Source organism: Heliangelus exortis, chromosome 22 (genome assembly GCF_036169615.1).
Source record: "Heliangelus exortis chromosome 22, bHelExo1.hap1, whole genome shotgun sequence".
Lineage (NCBI taxonomy): Eukaryota > Metazoa > Chordata > Aves > Apodiformes > Trochilidae > Heliangelus > Heliangelus exortis.
The window spans coordinates 3,584,278-3,606,365 of NC_092443.1; the positions used below are offsets into that span (position 1 = coordinate 3,584,278).

Here is a 22,088-nt window from a genome sequence, read left to right on the forward strand (position 1 = left end):
GGCAATATGAACTTGTTCCAGGGCCCAGACCATGCATGCAGATAATCAGAGATTTCTAGTTTTCAGCACATGACTGGACCCTGCCTTTGTATGTTTTAATTTTGGCTTTGAAAATGATTTGGTACATGACCCTAGGTGAAGCCACTCAGCTTTTGAAAATCCAAGAATTTCTCAGTGCCTATGAAAGCACCAAGGTACTGTGGTACCCACAGTTTCCCCTGCAATCTCCAAGGATGAGTAATAACACCATCCATTTCACTAGGATATAACTCATTCACTGTAATGTCTTTAAATCTCCCAAATTCTTAGGAGCAAAAGGCCTATGAACCTTCAAAGTACTTTATCCTCCTGATTTTGGGAGCTGTCCAGTGAAAGATTGGGTCACTTTGAACCAGACCTGCTCTCAACAGCTGATAATAATTACTAGAATTACACTGGTTTCATGTCAGTTTTATCTGGAAGAAGACTCTACTCACACATGTAAAAGCAGCAGCACACAACATTTCAAAGCAAAATGATCTCTGCATTAAGGGATATTTGCACCCACTCTTTGTTCTGTTGTGCTAAAAACCTCTTCCAAATATTTCTTGATTGGCAGGGAAGGCCCACAAGATATATACTAAGATATGTTTTTATACCCATTTTGCCACATGGCCAATCAGCTTCTATCAGTGATTTTCAGTCTAACATGGTAAAATACATCCCAGGAACTATTTTGCATTATCTTACTGGATGTGGAAAGTGCAGAGAATTCAGCTTTGGTGCTCTTAAAACATTAATTTAAACTCACATCCTTTCCTAACAGACTATATCATTCAGCTTATTTCTTGCCTTTTGTATATTCTGGCCTCTCTGAAGTCATACAAAAGATAAACATGACCTGACATCTCATACATAGATTTACCTTTTTTTACCTCTTTCTGAGGAACTTGCAGACCAGCAAATTTCCTGTTTCAAAAGAGAAGATGAGGAAGCATTTCACTGTATTTATCTATAAAAAGTCCTACATTCTAAAATGAAACAAAATAAAGGTTATTTTTCTTCCAGGTGGCTTTTTCCATCAATAGAAACATCAGAGAGAAACCTTTGTTATGTAACAAAAATACGTACCACTCTTGTGGTATCACTGCTACTATAGTAGCATTTAAGTACCTATAAAATAGCTATTTAAATTGTTTCTCTCTCTATAGGCAGCTTTAGATAGTCACATAAACTTCAGAGACTGATTTTAATAAAGTTTTCCTAACTATTTGTCAGCTGTATAATGTATTCTGTATTGCTAGAGACACTGACAAAGAATCTGATTCTTTGTGGAACTTCTATTCTAACCTCTGCTTATAAACATTGAATTTAAATTCTTACCTATGTTTATAAACATTCTTTAGGAAGTCAAAGGACCAAGAACATCCACTTCATGAAGCACTGTGAAATGTTCTGAAGATTCTACCTGCAGTCAATAGAAACAGATTTCAGGTAACTAGGAGAATCTTTAAGCTAATGGTACTCAATGTTTCTGTTTCTTTTTTCTCTCTGAGGACTAGGTGTGTTATTTTTGCAAGGGCAAGTTATGAGGGACTCATAACCAGCACTCAAGTGCCTGTTTCTAATTATGCTCACTAAACTGGGAGTTCTATTTGCATGAGGTGACAAAATCCATGGACAAAGCTGTTATGTTGGTAGCCACACATAGAAACACACAGTTATGCCCATATACATATTTATACATATTTAGGGATTTGCACTGAAGTACATCCAGAAACATTTATAACACTTTTTAAAAACAAACAAACAAAAAGCAGAAAACCCTACACCATCCTCCTTGTTTCTCTTAGCTCACATTTTAAGTTTTTCTACCAACATAAAAAGAAATAAAATTCCCCCATCCACTCCAGTTTATAAATTAATTTTTATTTCACAGACACTGCAAGTCCTTAATTATTTCCCATCAAGGATGGGAATCACAGCTGTTTTTTTTCTCCTCTCTAGAAACTATCACATGCTGCTACATAAATCACAGGTGAAAGGTATTATGGAATCAAAAGGTCTGTTTGTCACCAACATCCTTGCACCTCGGTCTCCTGCAGGAGAGAAAATGGAAGGCTTTAGGAGTGATTCTGAGTGCCTGCAGTTCTTTCTTTCATCAGTGGGAGGTGTAGGTTTCTAAAGCTTCTTAAAAACCAAGCTTCAGCGCCTCTGACGCTCGAGTCCGGATCTCTGGGCTGTGTGAATACACTTGCTGGAGAAGGGTGGATTTAAACTTCACTGTATTCATGAATTCTTGAAGGGGTAACACTGCAGGCAGCACTGTCCTCTTTTTCGCTTCCAAGAGTCTCTGCAGCACACGGGGAACAGGAGCACATTCTGTGCCTCTTACATTTTCACCCCAGCATTCATCTGCTGAGAAATCTCTGTAAAGCTTGCCAATATTTCTGATTTCTTCCTTTCTTGTCTACCTGGAGACCACCTTACTGGCTTCCTCCCTTCCCTCCAGTGCACTTTTGCCCTTTGAGACCACAGCAAATTAGACCAAAGACAATCCTTAGTCCTCTCAAGGACCATGTAATTACAAATTTCATTCAAAAATAAAACCAGGGAACATATGAAAGAGTACCTGCAAAAAAGTCATGCTTCAGCCTTCCTCCTGAACCAGCTCTTAAATTGGCAACACAAACCTTATTTTTCCCCCTATAATCTTGAACGTCAGCTGCATATTTACAGGGTTCTTTCACAAGCTTTTCTCAAAGAAAATTATTAATGTCAGCTTTTTTCCAAAAAATGGTATAAACCTCAATGATTATTTCTGGACTGGAGTGGGCTCACTCAGAACAAAGCACCTGTTTAGAGTGCTAAGAAGGGAGCTGAATATAAGACTTGCAGTTTGATGTTTCTATTGTTAGAAAAATGTTGATAGCCACAATCAAACATCGTTGCTTTTGTGGCAGTGTGGATTCATGGGGTGGGGTAGGAAGACAAGAAGAGGAGCAAAATCAAGTCACTTTATTTAGTGATTAAGCAGCTAATGCTGCTGTGCAGGAACAACAAGAGCTGGGGAAGAGGAAGCAGGAGCCAAGGGGCAAATCCTACAGCTGGCAAGGTTATTACCAACCAGGACCCAGTCCCTAAGTGCCTGGCAGGCAAATAGGACAGAACAAAGACAACAGATAGGTCCAATAAAAAATCCAAATCATAAAACAACAGAGCAGCAACAAGACAGGTCCAAGCTCAAGAAGAAACACCAACCTGCTGGCCAGGATTAGGTCTGGTGATCTCCAAGCACATTCATAGCAGTGAGACAGAGCTAAGGAGTCAACCTGCAAGCTGAATTCAGACTCAAAGACTCCCTGGGCAAATAGAACTCCCAACAGACACCAACACTTCTCCATAGACCCTCAGGAACTGCTGGGTCTGGACTGAGCTTAAATAGAGCTCCTGGTCCCACAGGTGTGGGGAGAAGCCCCAGGTGGTGCTGGTTACAGCCACTAAGGGTTTTGAATTGTATGAGGTTATTGCAGTGATGTAGCTAAGCAATATTGCTCTGTATTGAAAAGTTGTGTAGGTGAACTTAAGATTATAGTAACCTCTGGGAAAAGAACTAATTTTTTTCTTATGGTTCCTCAAATAAAGGTTCAAAATCATCACAATCTGAAGCTACCTCAACATCAGCTCTGATACAGGGAGGAAGTCTTTAAGTCTTTGATACTCTTCACTGTGCTTTTTATGGTGACCTCTAACAAGGAGCAGCTATCAACTTCTGAAGGAAAAAACCCAACATTTTTCTCCCCATTCCTTCAACATAAATGATCTGAATGGCTGCACAGATGCTAAGACTTTTGTCCACAGTTTATATTGAGGTTTTTTTAAGCTTGCTTCTTGATATTTACTGGGAAATTTGCTAAGAGGAAAAAATAGTATTGACAGCCCACATATGATCTGCAATGGTGTTACCTGTACTGATGGAGCAGCTCCTTTCCCCTGAACACTGGTGATGTTTTCAGAGCATTTTCCTTGGGCATCTTCACTGACAGTGAGGCAAATTCACCCCTCAGTGTGGTTGTTCCAGTTTCTCTGTACACCCAGCAGGTATTTTTGCACAGATTACATTTGATGGACATCTGTGAAATCCTCCTTAGAATTATTATAACGAAAAAGTTGCTGTTTAAAACAAAACATACAGCTCAAAATCTGTTGCAGGTTTTTTTGTTATTCCTTTCCCCCTCCACCCCCAGCTCTCTCTGAGCTGTGAACAAGAGTACTGGGTAGCACAAACTGAGAGGTTTTTGAAATGCAGCATTCCCCATCCTCCTGAGTCACCATTAGCCATCAGCTTGTTTTCTGAACATTTGTTTTCACTGATGTGCTTTCAAATCATATACAGCCTCACCTTATATTCTTATTAAAACCCCAGCCCTTTAAAAAACTTAACATCAGTCAGTTTCCTCTTTAGTGTAACTAGTGATTTTTGAAAACAAATTCTAAGTACAGAGAATGAAGCACTAGTTTGTGTTTCTGCAAAACAAACACAGAAGCAACAATACCTACTGTTCTGCAACCACAAACAGAAATTAATGATTTTTTTTCATCCAAGTGTAAACAGAGATGAAGCAGCCACAGTGAAGCAGTGCTATTGAAAACCTCCAGTTCAATCATATTGAGTATTTCTTGTATTCTGGTGATTCCAGAAGTGCTGTCCTGCCACAAAGCCCTCCCATACACATATGTCAACCAAATTCACAGGTACCCTGACCAAACTGCATGGGTGTACCAGCTGGCCAGGATGGCTCTGCAGACCAAACTGCAGGTGTAGTAACCAAACCCTATGAGTACTTATGACCAAATCCTACCTGTACATTGACTGTGCTGCACAGACACAGTGACTGAACTCGACAGGGACGGTGACAGAGCTGTCCCGGCTCACAGACGATTATAGCGGCTGAACCAGGCAGGTTCCCCGGCTGACTGACCCTCGGGGCAGGCTGAGGAGGCCTCTCAGGTAGCCGGGCCGGGCCATACCGGTGTCTCAGCCTGAGCCAAGCGGGCCGTGGCACCGCACAGCCCCCCCCGGCCTGGGGACAGCCTGTGCCGCTCTGATTTCGGGAGAAGGAGCGAGCTGGCCCGTTCTCACCCTATCGCTATCCCTGCCCTCAGAGGAGGGGGTGTCAGAGAGCTTTGCCGCGGGGCGATCCCCCCTCAGCGATATTCTCCCCCCTCCATCCCGCCAGGACTACATCTCCCAGGATGCAGCGCGGCGCCGGTGCCCATAAAGCCCCCTGGCGGCGGCGCGCGGCGGTCTGCAGGCGCGGTCTGAGGAGAGCGGAGCCCGGGCGGGAGCGGGACGAGGGGCGCGGGGTGGTGCCGGTGCCCACCGGCTGGGGCGGCGAGAGCCGAGCTTACCCGCCGGTGAGCGTGAGGGAAGGAGGGTAGTGTGAGAGCTCTCCCGTGCGAGGAGCCGGTGCCACGCCGCAACCATGGGGAACCGGGGGATGGAGGATCTCATCCCGCTGGTCAACCGGCTGCAGGACGCCTTCGCCGCCATCGGGCAGAACGCCAACCTCGACCTGCCGCAGATCGCTGTGGTGGGGGGGCAGAGCGCTGGCAAGAGCTCCGTGCTGGAGAATTTCGTCGGGAGGTAAAAAAAAAGAGCGCGCGTGTGTGTGTGTGTGTGTGTGTGTGTGTGTGGGGAGGGGGTCCCTGGGGAAGCCCCACGGCGGGCAGGGCTGCCGCACAGGCGGTGCGGGGCATGGGCAGAGCTGCGGGGTGCAGGGGCAGTGCGGTGCGCGGACAAGCGCGGTGCACGGGCAGACCCGCTGCGTGCAGGGACAACGCGGTGCAGGGGCTCAGCGGCTGCTTGCACCGACGTCTGGGTGCAGGGACAGCCGGTGCAGGGGCAGCGCGGGTTCCCGCACAGCTGCGGGGTGCAGGGGCAGCGCTGCAGGACGCCGCGGTGCAGGGGCAGGGAGGGGCGGAGGAGGTCTCGCCGCCTCGGGGTGGGGGGGTTGGCATCTCTGCAGGGGGGGTCCCCGCCTTTGCCGCACCTTCGGGGCCTGTGATGGACACCCCCCTCCTCCGGGTGTTACATAACGGGGGGGCTGAATTGTCCGTGGGGACCACCAGCCCCTTCTCCCCCCCTCATGACCCACTCGGTGCGGGGCTGCCGGGCCGGGCTGTCCCCTCCGTGGGGCTGCGGGAGATGGATGTGTGTGGAGGGGGGGTTTAAGTTTAATCTGCTCCGTCCCCCTCCCTCGGCTCTGCCTTGCTGTCCTCCATAGCGGATGCCATGTCAGGAGCTGCGGAAAGGCTATAGGAAGGACGGGGTTATCTCCCTCCTATATGTTCAAATCCCTGGGTGCTACCATTTTGTGACAGACACTACACCGATGCCTTTCCCTTCATGTGACCTTCGCATTCATCATCTGCAACTTGAGTAAATTGCAGACCGTGGTTATCTGCTCCAGCGTAGACACACAACACCTGGGGAAAGGGGGGGGTTGTTCTTCACCTTGTCTCTGGCATCGATAATTAACTGTTTTCAGTCTTACACAGGTTTTAGTTATTGAGGTTTTTTTCTCCTCTAAGTGGTGGCTTGTTTTGAAAGCAGGGACTGCTGTGATACCTGGTCAGATGCTTGTGTGGGTTTTTCAGTAAACTGCATTTGTGACATCTACTGGATGCTGTTCCCCCACCCCCACTTTTTCTTTTAAGCTGTTTACTGCCGGATGGCTCATAAAGCTTTTCTGCTGTTGGAGGGGTTTGTGGTGTGTATGAATTGCTTGTTGAGCTGCAAGTAGCCCCAAATTCTGCATTCGTTCAAAGGTAGCCTTAAGCATGGTTTGTTGTGTGTGCTAGGAAGAAGGCACAGGGATTGTACCTGGTGCAAAGAAAGCACCAGGAATAAGGTGTTTTTTTTATTTACTACAGATAAACATAGAATTTGGGATGCTTTCTAGCTGACTTCTAGCAGTCCATGCAGTATCCCTCAGGGATGCCAGGAATCATGCCAAGGGGAAGACATTGCAGCAGCACATTTTGTTGAGCCTCAGGTCATAGACCAGGATCCACTTGTTTGTCCACAGACACTTAAGAAAATAATAATTCCTACTACCAAAGGGCAAAACTTCCTCTGCTGTAGTTTTCTCAGGGAAGGGGAAAAATCAGTCTCCTGCAATGTGTGAGCAAAACAGATTCACCTGTTGGCTCTGCTGTTTTCATGCTTTCTGAGTACTGGCAGCCTAACCTCATAAATCCTTTTTAGTGGATCTGTGCAGCCAGTGCTGCAGTGGCGTAATGTGTGATGTATGTGTGGCTGTCAGGCCAGAGGAGGGCTCATCAAAGACAGTTGGTGTATTGGGGTACACTGCCCCTCTCCTTTAGACTGGGAGTGCAGAAGGGGATGTATTTATCCTTGGTGTGTATCTCCTGGCACCAGCTGGGAGCTGGGGATTTTATCTGCCAGGTTGAAAGCAAATGAGTTAAATTGTTTTCTGTCGTTCTTATGACTTCTGGTCCCAGCAGAACTTGTGACCTCACTGTGTCCCATCAGTTGTCTTCTAGCAGCAAGTTACAGTGCTGTGGCTTTTTAGAAAATGAAATAATGAAGGGTCCCCTGAGCAGAAGCTGAGAAACCAGCCTATAGAAAAGCATTTAGAGGAAATAATTGCAGTGGAAATGGAAAATATGCTAAAGGGAAGAGGTCTTTCTCTATCTGATATCCTTGAGTGCTGGCTGGTTTAGAGACTGGTAACCTGAGACATCTTACCACAGAATGTATGTGTATATGCTGCAAAACCCAATCCTGTTAAAATAATGCTGGGGCCCTGTTGTAATGTATAGTCTTTCTTTTTGTGTGGTTATTGAAAACCATGATAAGAAGCTATGGGAATAGTATCCAGAATAAGCACGGCTCCTCAATGTAATTGTGATAGGGGCTGTTTTTTCCTTTTCTGAATAGGCACAAGAAGAAATGGTGTGTAGACCTACTGTGTACAAATACAATTATTGCTGTAGTGTGGACATGACATATGTCACTGCTCCAGCTTGATACCAGGATGGTGGTGCAGCTATTGCTCAGCAGCTGCTCACTGCACAGTGAATGCGAGTGCTGATGAGTTCCTCTGAGTGGATGGAAATTTGTGCAAGAACAAATGCTGCTGCAGTTGGTACTGATTGATGGGTTTGATGGGGACACTTTAGACGAGGGGCTGGAGGCCCTGCTGGGGCTGGTTTCCCCACTCAATACCTGTGAGGCTCCTCTCCATTTGTCACCAGGGCACACTCACGTGGCAGCACACTTGCCCCCACTGCCAGACCCAGCCTGTGGCTATGCAGCACTTGAGTCCAGGGCTGCTGCTGGCTCCTTGCAGTGGCACTGAGTCCTGTGCATGCTGGAGACCTCGAAGCAGAGAGGAGTGATGCTGACTGCAATCAGTGTTTAGTTACATGTCTTAACAAACAATTTTTTTTTTTCCTCCTGAATGGCTTACTAGTTGCTGCTAATTGCTCTTTCAGTGTCACTTACTCTGCTGTTAACAGATTATCCAACAGTGCAGAGCCTGTATTTATAATACCAGATGTCAGTGAGGCTGCTATGTGTGCTTTTGCTGCCGGAGACTCAGCATGGTGACTGGGATACTGGCTGATGGTGTTAAAATCACTGCAGAGATGAGAGAAGCCATGTAGAAGCCAGACAGGTGACACATCTCTTTGTGGACTGGTTTATCCTGGGCCCCAGAACTGGAAGGAAGGTTAATTGGGTCAGCTCCAGGCATTTCCTGTTGGTGTGGCTGTAGGCTTGTGGGATAACTTAGGTTGGAAGGTACCTCAGGGGCCATTTAGTTGATTTTTGTGATGTTACTTCGCTGCTGCCACGTTTCAAAAACCATAAGGTACTGGAGCAGACACCAGTACCAGCACAACTGCTCAGATAAAACCAAAGCATGTTGTCTGTGCTAATTGTTTTGTGTGCTAATTTGACTTGAGACCATCCAAAGGACCAAGAAGGGAAGGATATACAAGACAGCCTACAAAGTAATTTGTAAAATCATCCATGCTCACGCCACTTTTATTTTGCCATAATATGAAAATAACAAATGCAGGTGTGTCTTTTTTTAAATCCTAAGTTGATTCGGAGCACTGTTACACAAATATATGTATTTGTGGGAATATTGCTGTTATTTGTTGGGAATGTTGTCTGTATTGCTGCTTTACAGACTGGAAAAATGGAAAGCACTGGGCTGTGTTCAGATGGCTGCATCAATCTCTGTGCCTTGTGTTCTTGTTGTGTGATCCAAGGCAGGGTGCTGCTCAGCACTGCTAGGACAGCTACATTGCTCTTTGTAGAAGGAAAACAAGGCACCTCTGACTTCTGGAGAGCAGATGGTTTAAGGGGGCTGCTGAAGAGGCAATGACTAAGGACTGGGAACAGTAGGTGGGAAGATTTGAGTGATGGTGCAACCATTTTGTTTATGATCAAGGGATCTAAGCATTGCCAAAGTTGTGGGAAATGTATTGGGGTTTACTTGACCCCAGGCCTCAGCATTACTCCAAAAGCATCTTCTCTTGGGAGCTTTTGCATCCCAGACCTAACAGGGGCACTTAGATTGTCACCAGGCTCTGATGCAGAATTAGCTGATGTTTGTATGTTGTCTGGAAGGAAACTGGAGGTAAAAACGTGGGCCTCAACTCAACTTTGTTGGTTTAACCTTGCCTCTCCCAGCAAACTGAAATTTCAGCATGGCTAAAAGAGCAGGAAAAAGGCATCATTGCAATGCCTGTGGCAGTGGTAAGGATAAATACTTATTAAACATGGTGCTTGTTCTACAGTAATTAACTTGAAAAAACCAAGCAAAAACCAGACAGTGTGTGCTGCAGCTGTGCCTTTGTTTTACAGTGTCACCTACTGAAAGTCCAAAACTACATCCTGAAGCCACAGCATTTTGTTTGGCTTTAGGATTTAGCTTTGAGAAGTAAGATAATACCTGCATATCTCAACCTTCCCCAGCCATTTAGAGAAAAATACTTATAGCCCCAAGATGTGATGAGGGAATGCCTCCTTTGGTAACACATTTTGCTTTGTGATGGGAACCTGCTCCAGCAAAATGCCTTCAGAAAGCAACAGGAGTATTGAGCAACTACCTAGAAGTGAAAGATCCTTTAGGGATGTGTACAGAGTTGTAGATACTTGGGATGTTCAGACACTGCAGGAGAACAGATTTGTCAATGATCTTTGTGCTTTAAAGTTTAGGTTTTTGCTATAGTACAAGCTTTGTGAACTTGAGTGGTATGAAGAGAACTGAGGGTTTAAACCTTCCATAAATCATAGCTACATTCTGTATAAAATGAGGATGTCTGCAGTACTGGGTAATGCTGAACATCAGTGCAATACTTTATTGTCAGATTTAAATTTAAACAAGATGATATACTCAGTAACTTACTCTGCTCTGGCCACAAAAGGGATCCTTAAATATGATTCTTCTTTTTTTGTGTGTGTTCTACTTTGAGATACATTTATGTGTCCAGAGTGCTGGCAGAGAGGGTAATTACAAGTCACTGACCCTTGCTTGTTGTATGATAAATACATTTGTGAGCTGACCAAATGCTGCTGTGTCTTTGCAGGTTAAAGACATAGGCATAGTTTGGGAACTGCCTTATTTAGGGTTATGGAGAATGGTGCAACAGCCAGAAATAGGATTCTGCTGTTTACAGAAATAAATTGTGGTCAAGTAAGTTTTTCAAATGTCAGCAAGCCTTTGGTCTTCAGTGAAGAAAATACCTATATTCATCTCAGATTAATTGGGGAAGGAAGTAAAGATGGAGCACTGGGGGAAATGGATAATGTGTTACAGCAGACCACAAGATAAAATAATTTAACTTAAGAGAAATCTGTACAGCTCTGAGCAAACACTTGTGGGAGGGGGAACATTGGGAGGAGATGCATAATTAAATTAAAATGTAACATAACATGGATGGCTGCAAGGGAAAAATGCCTGAATCTCAATGTTTGTAGGCTCAGCAGCAGTGTCTGCCTGTATTTGTTCTGACTGTTTTCATGTTAGAGGAGCAGGCTCAAATAAATACATGCCTAATATCTTTTCTACCTCCTGCAGCAGGCAGATGTTCTCTGCAGATCTCAGTGACTATTCTTCAGCTTAGCTCTTCACTGATGATCTCATACTTCTGGTAACTGCCCACTAGCCTTATATATTCACCAGGAAAGGAGATCCTTATGGTATGCCTCAGGTCTTGTTGGAATTTACCCACGAAAGTAGACCAGCTGGATCTCCAGTTTGGAAGATGATGCTCAGTGTTGTGCAAGTCAAGGCTTGTTGGGACCTACTGGTGTGTAAAGATGACAGGTTCCCTTGTCATTGCTAGAACTCATCATCTGATGGTTGGCAGATCAGAGGATGCCTTCTTTACTAGTGTGGACTCTTCTTGTCACCATGATAATACTCATGTTGGGCATCTTAGAGCATCCTGAGCTTTGGTTAGTCCTTACTCTCCTTTGAGACAGGGAGTGTTGTGGTTCTTTTGTTTGCTCTATTAACAGTTTGCTGTGATACAGGGCTGTAAAACATCTGCAAAGCCAGAGGAGGATAGAAGTCAGAAGTTCTCAAAAGCATTTCCCTTTGCTAAAACTGTCAGCTGTTCCTGGTTTTCAGAATTCTATGTGCTCGTAACTTTTCACACCATGAAAAAAAAAAAAGGCAAAGCAAAGGCACATTTCTATTTTTAAAGGCCACTGATTGTTTTCAGAAGCCATAGTTCAATACCTAGCTTCAATGCCAAGTCCTTGAACTTGACTTCTCCAGATGCTCTGAGCAGGCAGAACTCCACTAGACTTGATTAGAAAGTGTAGGAGTCTGCACCACCTCCTATCTCAGGCAGCTTCTGAAAATGTTATTCTGAGACAGGAAGCTAATCCCTTTCCTGATCTGGGGAATTACTGAATGTCCCTGCTTTGTACTCAAAGTTTGAGCCTGTCTGTGAAGATATGAGTAAAAATTCTTTTAGGTAAGACTTTTAGTATCTTTAAGAGGAGCCTTTTTGAGGAGCAGTGGAAGAAGTTGACAGTTTGGCATAAGTTAATCAAGAGAACAGTTTTTGTTGTGTTCTAGCTACTACAGTGGGACTTATTATGATGCCTTGAGCAGTAAATTTATTAGACAAGAACAAACCCATGTGTGCTCCACCCATGTGAGCCAATACTCAGATTTTTGTGTCAGGCAGTGCTTTTGAGTGGCAAAACCAGAAGATTTGCTGAAGGAGTGGCAGGCAGTCACGTAGAAGCATCTGGTGTTCAGCCTATATGTCCAATGTAAAATTGAATTTGAGGTGGCATCTGTGAAAGGAAATCTACTGGTAATATGCAGGGGAAACCTACTTCCTTGATGTGCCACTAAGAAATCCACCCAAAAAAGTTTGAGTGTAATACTTTCCCTCTTGGACTCAGATTTGTAACCATATGAGTCAGAGTACTGCAAGTTGGAAGAAGAACTAAAACTAAATCTGGACCAGAAAGAGATCTAGTCATGCTTGGGGGGGAAAATAGCTCACTATCAGGACAGTTTCTCATTCCACTTGAACTGTTCTTTTCCTGCTATCAGACTTGGTTTTGCACATCTTACTAGTGAAAGCTCAAGGTAAAGCAATCTTATCTCCAATGGGCAGATGGGCATGTTCAGCCTTGAGAGAGAGTTCTCTTCTCAGCTCTGAAAGTGAATTCTTGTGTGACTAATTTTTTTATACCTTTTTCTCTATCTGTAGAAAGAGGCTGTTGGTCTGTTGTGTAGGTGTGTGTCATTGATGGACATCTGCAAAAACACCAGAAAATGTTAACCATAAAGTAGGAAACTGTTTTTCTTAACCATAAATTAACACTCTGCAAAGGTGGTACAGTGATGTCTGCCCGAGTCCTTGGAAGGACCTGCTTTCTCCCCAAAAGTGGTGTGTCCAGAGCTTTAGCTGTTTGCACAGCTTGGTTTGCCCAGTGTTGCCGGTTACTTAGGTCTGCTCTGCACAGAGGTTGGAACTGATGGAGACACTTTGGCTGCTGGTATAGATCAGATGCTGATATTTGAGGAGCCAGGGTGTTCTTAGAACACATTGGGAGATACGAGGCTGCACTAGATGAGCTGCTAGTTCTTAAATTTTTTTCCATATAGCCTTTCAGAGCAGGGATGAGGGAGTGCAGCCCTACAGAGAAATAAGGCCAGGGTTTTGTCTTCAATGACTTCAAACACTCAGATGGTCTGGGCAGGCCTGGAGGTGGTCAGGCTTTAAGCAGGACTGGTTCTGAAAAGCTCCAAAAAGCTATTTGTCTTTATTCACATTTTTCTTCCTTCTAAAGCAGGTATCATGCTTATTTTTGAGTGATTTAATGGAGTTCAGTCATAAGGACTGGACAACTTGCTCAGGGCTAACTACTATAAATATTGGGGTGGCTATGAAGAGAGAACTGAAACAACATTTGAGGGTTTAGTGAGGAGCAGGCACGAGTGTGCATCAAACACTGAGTGGCAACTGAGAGCTTAATTCAATGCTAGGTAGTTAAACAGTTATTCCATGTGACTCAGTGATACTTTGTACTTAGGTCCAGCCTTTTGTTCTCAAAGTCCAACTAGTGAATATTTAATTAATAAAACTGACTGTAAAGGCTTAGTAATAAGCTGCCTTTTAGATGGGCAGACATGACAAAGTTGCTGACTGTTGCTCCCTGCACGACCTTCAAGCTGGTGCTGACTGTAGCTGATAACTGCTCTTTGAGTCACAGAGCAGGAAGAGTGAGCCCTGATTCTGAAATCTAAGAGTGTCTCTGTTCTCTGCAGTGTTAGATGCTCTGAAAGCCTTGGCAGACCCAGCCATGACCAAATGGAAGTGAGATGGTGTTTGGTGTTTCAGTCCCTGGTCAGCAGCTTCTTGCAGTGCAGGTGTTGGGAGCATCTTGGGAGCAGGCGTTGTGCAAGCTCCTCAAGCTGGGTCTTGCTGACTGGAAGCAAACTTGCCAACTTCTGCCACTTTTCTGCAAGTCTTGTGACTTGTGTGCCTTTTCTTGAAGCTCTGGACACAGCAATTAAGCTAACAGAAGCACAGTGTAGCTTTTGTATTGAAACCATCAATTCCTAACGTGGATGTTCTGAGGGTACTTTTTCTTTAGGAGCTGTTTCCCTACGTGCTCCTGGTGACCAGTACAAAGAACCCTAAAGTGTCTTAAGATCTGTGTTGTCAACCCTTTCCTTCCTAAAGATCAGTTCTCAGTCTCAAAACCCTAAGTTCTGCTAAAATACTTGTGTTGCAGTCACAATGAACAATAAATTATAAATAATGATGTTTGGAATAAACCCAGTTCCTCACTTGTGACTGGAATGGGAATTGGAAGTCGAGTCTCTGGGGATTTAAATACTATTTTAATAATGGATTGCTTCCCCTTTAGCACTCCCTTTCCTGTTTCTTGTGGCTTTAGGTTACACTGCTGCAGATGTGTTGAAGGGTGAAGAGTTAACAATACCATAGACATGGGAATTGTTGGGATCCTGTCTGACTGTGCTGGGACTGTCACTGTCTGGCTGTGAAATGGCTTTCATGTAAGGGTGGCCAGTGTAGTGTATGGGTTGCCTGGGAGAGGACAGAGCCAATACTGAACTGATAACTGCTGTGGATTTTGGCTGAAGAGCCAGGCAGTGTTGCTGTAAGCTGAGCATAGACTGCAGCTGTATTTCAGAGTATTTCCTCAACTGCACTTAGACCCCTTCTCAAAGCATTAATGGGCAGAAGTCTGCAGAGATGCTGAGTAGTCGGTTCTCAACATCTGCAAAAGCTTTTACAGCAGAGCTGACTTACCCTGGAGACCACTAGGAAAAAATTATTTAATTATTTATATATTTGAGAATGGAGATCAAGGGATGGGGGAGGCTGTGCTGAAATTTTTCAAACAAGAAAAGGGGTACCTAAAGGAAAAAATCTTGAAGTCTTTGCTCAATTTCTCCTTGTTGCTTTCCTGCCCTTCTTGCATATGTAAAGTTATATAGAATCTAGCTCAGGGCTCTAGCATCAAATTAACACACTGGGAGAGTAGTTCCTCATCCAAGTGATTATAAACCTCTTCAAACAGGGGCTTATAATGAAAGTAACCATTCATTTGCCACTTGCTTGCCAGCACAGGAGCAATTCTCCATCAGCAGGGGAATATACCTGCTGTCCTGTTAGTTCAGAATTAAGCCAGTAAAAAGCAAAGCTGTGACCCTCTCTTTTATGCTGATATTTAGTTCTACTGACTTGCTTATGATTGACTGTGAACTTGTACTACTCTGGGTGAGGATGGGGCCCTTTCTACTACACATTAGGTTTTCTCTCTTATTGGCTGCTGTGATCTCTTAGTAATCTCTGGCAATTTCTTAAGCTGATTGTGCTTTTACTTTTAATAGAAACTCCTCTATGAATAGCTGGGAATTGCCCGAGCGTGGTGGTGGCTTTGAGAGGAGATCTGTTTGCAGTGGGGTTACAGTTAGAGGTAAGGAGCTGGGTACAAACCAAAATGCAGAACACCCTCTGGGATTGGTGCATGACGTGTCACACTGCCACACTGCAGAGCTGATGCAGCTCCAGTGCTGAACCTCAGGTCACCTCTTCTACATCAGTACAGCTCTCAGCAGAGATCCTAACAATACACTACTTCCCTCTGGGCTGTACTACTTTGGTTTGATGTTCTATTTCCTAGGCATTGCTCTCTGTTTATGCCTCTTCATAAAAGATATGCTTGTTATGCCAGGCCTGCAAACTACCTGACACCCCAAACTCGTCTTGAATAAAGAGGTCAATTTCCTGAATGAATTTGTATAGATTATTGAAAGAATGGTACTTAAAGAATACTTCCTGCAAAACAGAAAGTGAGGCATTGCATTAGCACTTGATATGTTGCCATCTTTTGTTTGGACAAAGTTGAATTCAAACTGGATACCTGGACAGGCAAAAGCAAATATTATTAGAAATCACTTTTGGTTTGAAGGGGTGGGAGGAAGATCCAGGGAAAGGTATTTACATAAATCCTTTATTTCTGGAAAATACAAAAAGGAATGGAAGAACTGATCTGTTTGTCCAGGTCACTATGCTATGATTCTGCTGTAGAGTCAGAGTGCCCCTTAATAGGCAATACCAATTTTGACCCTTCTCTGCTTTTTGAATTTAAGCCCTACAAGTTTTCTGTGAAGATTCAGATGCCTTTAGAAATTCTTTGGATGTCACCTTCTATGGTTACTGCACAAACCTGACCACAGGAAAGTGTTCCCTGGGACGTGAGAACTGCTGTCCCCACTGGCTGGTCAAAAGGACTCTGACAGACACGTTGGAACCAGCCAGGAGGTCAAAAGCTCATCTCTTCTGGGACTATTGATCCAACTTGCATTCTAATATAGCCTGAAATGGAGATGTCTTGTGTGGTTTTTGAAATAGAGTTTAATGCCTCTGTGACTTTGCTCTGCACTGGACCAGCAGTCATTCTGCTGGTTTTTCTTCAAGGGCTTCAGAAGCAGCTCCTCTGCACCATGTTTACAGCCAGGGTGATCCTAATTATATCTGGAGCTGCAGAGGTGCATTGCATAGCAAGGAGCTTGGCACTGTTCCTGTATACTTCTCTTGGCAGAGAGGAGATATAAGCTGACATCTTAAATTCCCTCTGCAGGACAACCGTGCACCTTGGGCAGTTTGGTCAGGATGCCTGAGTGTGGCATAACTCTGGTACCCCACAGAACTCTGTCCTTCCTGCCTGGCCTGTTGCAAACCCACTGCCCAAGTCTGACCACTAAGAGCACATCATGACCTGAGGCATGGCCTCCTTTCCTCATACATCTTCTGGGTTTGTATTAGTGGACTCAAAGTGATTTTTTGCCTTTTCCAATGAACTCTGTTGCCTGTACCCTTTATGGCATTCAGGTTCTGGAGAGACTGTCTCCTTTTATAGCACACAGAGCTGTCTTGGACTGGAGGAGGTGTCATACTGCAGTGATGAAATATGCCTTGAGCATCACTTGTTCTTTCTTAGATTTTGCAGCAAGTACCAGGACTCCAGACGTGATGGAGTTTTAGGAAGAGATCTAACATGATACTTACCATGAGTGTTTTGGTACCTTTGAGTCTGACTGTTCCTTGTTTCGTTCTCTGAGGGAGAGAAGGGCAAAAAGGAGGATAAAACCCTTTTTATCTAGAGTCCCCATTGACAAAAAGCTTTAGGGTTAGTTTATGGTGCACAGTCTAGCAGTGTCACTGAACCCAGGAGAGCCTTTACTGCTGGACAGCCTTTAGTCTGGACTCAGCTCCAGCCAGACTCCAGAGAGCTAGAACAGATTAAGACATTGATGGTGGGAAATAGCAAGGTCAGCCTGTTGCTCCTGAGTCTTAGCATACATTAATCCCAGGGTGTTATTGTGGCTGTGCTTTCCCATCAGTCGTTCCTGTCCCAGAGTTTTAGTGTACAGCTTGTCCTTTTGTTTTTTCTCCCAGCTCAAGTTGCAGGTGCTGTACAGGTCATGTCTTTGAGGGCTGCAACCCTTCTGTTATGGCAAAGCCAGGATTTGTCAGTAGATTTGTTTGTGCCAAAGCAGAGCAGTGTTACTGCAGTGTTACAACAGCTCAGTGCAGCTTGAGAAAGGGACAAGCAAAGATGCTGGGTCATGGGTTTACCTTTCTTGCCATAAAAAGATGTTTCTTCACTATTGCCATCAGGACTGAATTAATTTGATTCTCCAGGGTGTTGTTGATGGCTGATATTCTCCTCTTGGAGATTTAAAGTTGCAGGGAGATTTTGGAGATGAAACTAAATGACTTTTTTTTGCCAGGGTATGTATGCTTTGGAGGGAGCAAAAGGAAAACTTACTTTTGTGCTGAGATGGTAAGAATTCAGCAAGACAGAAAGGTCTGCTTTGTAGCTTCTGGAGTGGGGAAAGCATCATGCAGGTGCAATGTTTCTTATACTTGTGGCTCTGGAGGCCCCTGGACCCAGGTAGTGCTGTGGTTGCTTTCCTCCCAATTCCTGGTGTTGCGACCCAAATTTGATGTTATGTTTGTTGTTGCTTTTTGTTTTGTTTTTGTTTTTTTAATGGGTGAAACCAGCATTGTTCCAGCCTTTTTTCTTTTTTTCTGGGACTGTAATTTTTGAAATCACAAGTGTTTTCCACAAAGCTGTAATCCTTACTGCTGTGTTCATTCAGGATACACTGAACTGCTCAGTCCCTCGAGTTCCTGATATTGTCATGTAGAATCAGTGCTGTGTTATTCTTTACCTTGAGTATTCCAAGGCAGCAAGTAAGATCCAGGACTTCATTTTCTATTATCCAAAAGATGCCAGAGGAAGCTGCACAGCAGCTGTGCTGCAGTTTTCTACACTCTCAAGACTCTTTCCTTCCCCAGTGCTGCAGCCTGGAGTCAATGCGGCATTTGCTATAATGGGCAGTGACTTTTTGAGATCACACTGCACTGTAGGCTGTACCATTCTCTGAATAATCCTCTACAGTAAAATGCAGAGTTCCAAACAAGACGATCCCTTTACGGTTTTTACCTGCAAAAATACAAAGAGGAAATCAGCTGACAGTGCACTTGAGGTGTTGGAGTGCCCTGTTTTCCTTCCCCATCTGTGTTCTACGTTTTTGTGTGTTCTGGGCTAACCCATCTGCAGGGAGGGATCTAGCAGATAAATCAACCATCAAAATGGAGGAGGAGATATTCCTGATTAATTCTCTCCCAGCAGAGGTGAAGGGAAGCAAATGACATCTTGGGTGAGATGGTTTTGTATGCCAGGAGCACCTCTTGTTTCTCCTACAAGCTCTTGACCTACAGCTGTAGACACTTGCTTAAAATCTCTCAGCCTCAGCAGCTTGGGGCTGATGCAGAGCAGTGAGGGATGCAGGAGCTGTGTGAACATCAAACTGATTTGTTTCTATGGAAACAAGTAGATTTCACCATGTTGTAGGGAAGTAGGAGGGGAATTATCCCCTGGGCCTGGTTCTGGCTTTCAGATTGGATTGGTTCCTGCACTGCAATCGTAGAGCAGCAGCCCATGGAGGGATTATCCATCTAGTCAGCAATCATAACTAAGGAGAGAAGCACATGCATCCAGTCTGTTCCCATTGCAGGCTCCTGCAGCAGGGGTGACACAAGGTGCTGTTGTCATGTGCCAGGATTCCCAGGGTCACAGCTCTCCATGGCACTAAAAAGCAAAGGATTTATCCTTGGTCGCCCCTATCCAGAAAGGAGATCTGCATTACACAGCTGGGGCTGTGTATTCTGCCCAGAGTTTTCAATCAGGATGGCTGAGGTGATGAACTGTGCTTATATTCTAGCACACCCTCCTCTAGGGAAGAGCTGAGAACTATTTGTGGTGTCTGCAAGGATCTGGGGGAGTTCAGCCCTGTTATAGTTGGTGTACTGCTTTCAGAAAGTCCCAGCACCTGAAGTCCTGTGACTGGGGGTGTTGATTTTGAAGTCTTTTTTTCTAAAATGAAAGTTAATCTCATGAAAGCAGAGAAGTAATCGAAGCATTAATATAAACCTTGATCAAAAGGTTCAAATTAGAACAGTACTTACTAGAGCCCATCTATTCCTAGTGGTCTGTGATACTGAGTCTGTTTGAATGGACCCTGTGCAAGATCCTAGTGCAGATCCTTTAAAAGGGGCTGAGCAACACCTCTGTATTTCAGTCTGTGTCCTAAATGTAATTGCCTGTCTAGGTCCCAGCAATGACACTGAGAGGGAAAACTTACAGTTCTAGACAGAAGCAAAGCTATGGAAAACTGGCAGTAATGGTAATGCCTGTATGTGTATGAGCCCCTTCCCAGTGTATTTCCTTGAACATTGTCTCCCTCCTACAATTGTAGCACAGGAGCTGTGTAACCTTCGCTGATGGAGAGAAATTCCTTTTGCTTGGCTTCTGTCTCCCCTTATTGTATATAGGGACTTTAATACATGTGATGTAAATAGAGCTAGGGATGGAGTGCAGCTCTGCTGGAAAATCTTGCTTTATGCTTTGTAATGCAGCCAGTGAGCTGCCTGGATGCCATAAGTCTTGGTTATAGGTTTGCAGGGGTGCATCAGAGGAATGTAGCAACATCTCAGCCTTATTATCAGGTCATCTAAAAATATATATGAGTGTACCTTGCAAGTCAGGCCAGATCCTGCTATAAGGTCTACCAAGCATAAAGCTGGATGATACTGGTCCCCTTGGATTTATAGCTGCAGAAATCCCTGGGGCAAACTCTTGGCTCTGCTAGTTTACTCTGCAGGCTGGCAGACCCCCAGGCCATTGAATAAAAGTGTAATACCTAAAGTGTAAGAACACTTCTGACCTCCTCGGATGATGTCTCTTGTTCTGTGGAAGCAGCACAACCATGGAGCTCTGTCATTCTGCATCAGGCTAACTCAGGCACAGAGGCTCTAGCACAGCCATGACTTGGCAGAATGGATACAGCTGTCTTCCAGATTTTGATGTACCCTGAAGCCAGTGGAGTGTGAAGCAGAAAAATCAGCCTAAAGGATTCAATTGGAAATAAACAATAGAAAAACTTCCTTGTATCCTACTGCTTCCAGGGACCTGCCTAGAGGTGGGTGCAGAAAGGCTGATGGAGATAAAAAGGGAGGTGTGAATGAGAGGCACTGACTGCAGTGACTCCTGGGAACCAGCCTGTGCAGTCAGAGATAAGCAAGAAAAGCAGAATTTAGTGCCCTCTAGAAGAGATTTAGTGCACTCTGGGGGGGGCAGTGGGGAGAGCTGTTTCTAAGCAAACGTTCATGTAAAAATTGCTGTGTGCTTTCCTTGTTGCTTTAGTGGGGTTTATAAAGGAGCTGCAGGCTGAAGACTGAACACGGCCACTGCAGATGAAGTATCAGTGATGGAAGAGAACATTCCATAAGGCCTATTCCTTCTCTAGTTGTCTGAGCCCTCTCAGCCCACACTTGACTCAACAAATGTGTTCTGAGTGTGGGGAAACACATTTTTGATTAACACTTTTGATGTTCAGGGCATGTGGGTCCTCCCAGAGACCCCCAAGAGCACATAAATATGACAATGCCTTTCTGTAACAAAAGGCTTTATCCTATTCCCTAGTAAAGAGAGCATCTATGTTCTACCAAAAAAAACCAACAAGGTGTCACAGGGTGCAGCACTTACCTCTGGGCAAGAAATTGTGCTGTGTCCCATGGAAAGATGATGAGAGCTCTGGCTGAGATGGAAGGTTGTTCAGCTGCTGTCTTTCCATGGTATGTTATATAGTTCCAGATGTCAGGGAAACAAACCCCACCACTATGCTTGTTCAGAAGGAACTGAATTTGACTCTCCAAACTCTGTATGAAGGCTTTCAAACATCTGGCTGGGGAGGTGGATTCTCTTGGAGAGGGACAGACTCCTGAAAGGTTTTCTGTCTGGGTCATGATGATTTTTAAAATGTTTCCTTTTCAGTTAATGTTGATTTCTTATGTGGTTTTATTTAGTTCATATGCTAACTCTGTGAACACAGTGGTTTTTAAAATTTGAATAAAGTGAGAGCACAGCATGGGAAACCAATGCAGGAGAAGTCCAGAACACCATGCATCATGGTCAGCTGTAAAAGGGGCAAAGAAAGGAAAATAAAGAAAGGTATTCCTGTGGTAAGAATCATGTCAGTTCTGGCACAGGATGTGTGTGTGAACATGTAATACAACCTACTTATATTCTTTTTTTTTTTTTTTGGGACAGTGAATTAGCATAATTGTTGTCCTTTCATGCTTGAAGACCCCAATGCCTCAGTCCCTGCATAAAATGAGAGGCACCTGAGAGCAGCCTCACACTTGCTGGGCACCTGTGCTGGTATCAACTCCAGTGCAAAGGAGCAGAAGAGCTCAAAGCAGATAGGGAAATAGGAGAAGTTGCAGACTTCAGAAGTTATATTCTAGCTCATTATCTGTCCCTCCCAACTCTTTTTTGGGAGTTACCCAGCAGTATGCTGCAAATGGGTCCAGCTTAGGTTAGTGATTATGTTTTGCCCTGCTCAGACAGCACCTGTGAAGTTGGCAGGACAGCCTCTGGGAACATACCTGATGTGCAGCAAACTCCTGAAACTGAAGAGGGGTGCTTG

The 22,088-nt window shown here is 44.4% G+C and overlaps 1 protein-coding gene across 19 annotated transcripts in view; it reads left to right on the top strand.

The window, feature by feature from the left end:
• Positions 1-5,285: 5,285 nt before the first annotated feature.
• DNM1 (dynamin 1) overlaps positions 5,286-22,088 on the top strand; it is a 64,529-nt gene continuing 47,726 nt past the window's right edge. For all 19 annotated transcript variants that reach the window (XR_011730279.1, XR_011730278.1, XR_011730276.1 and 16 more), the window contains exon 1: positions 5,286-5,626. Coding sequence is in view for 14 of the 19 variants with exons in the window: in XM_071766284.1 (XP_071622385.1) it covers positions 5,466-5,626 (161 nt within the window). In the remaining 5 variants the exon portion in view is untranslated. The remainder of the gene's footprint in view (positions 5,627-22,088) is intronic.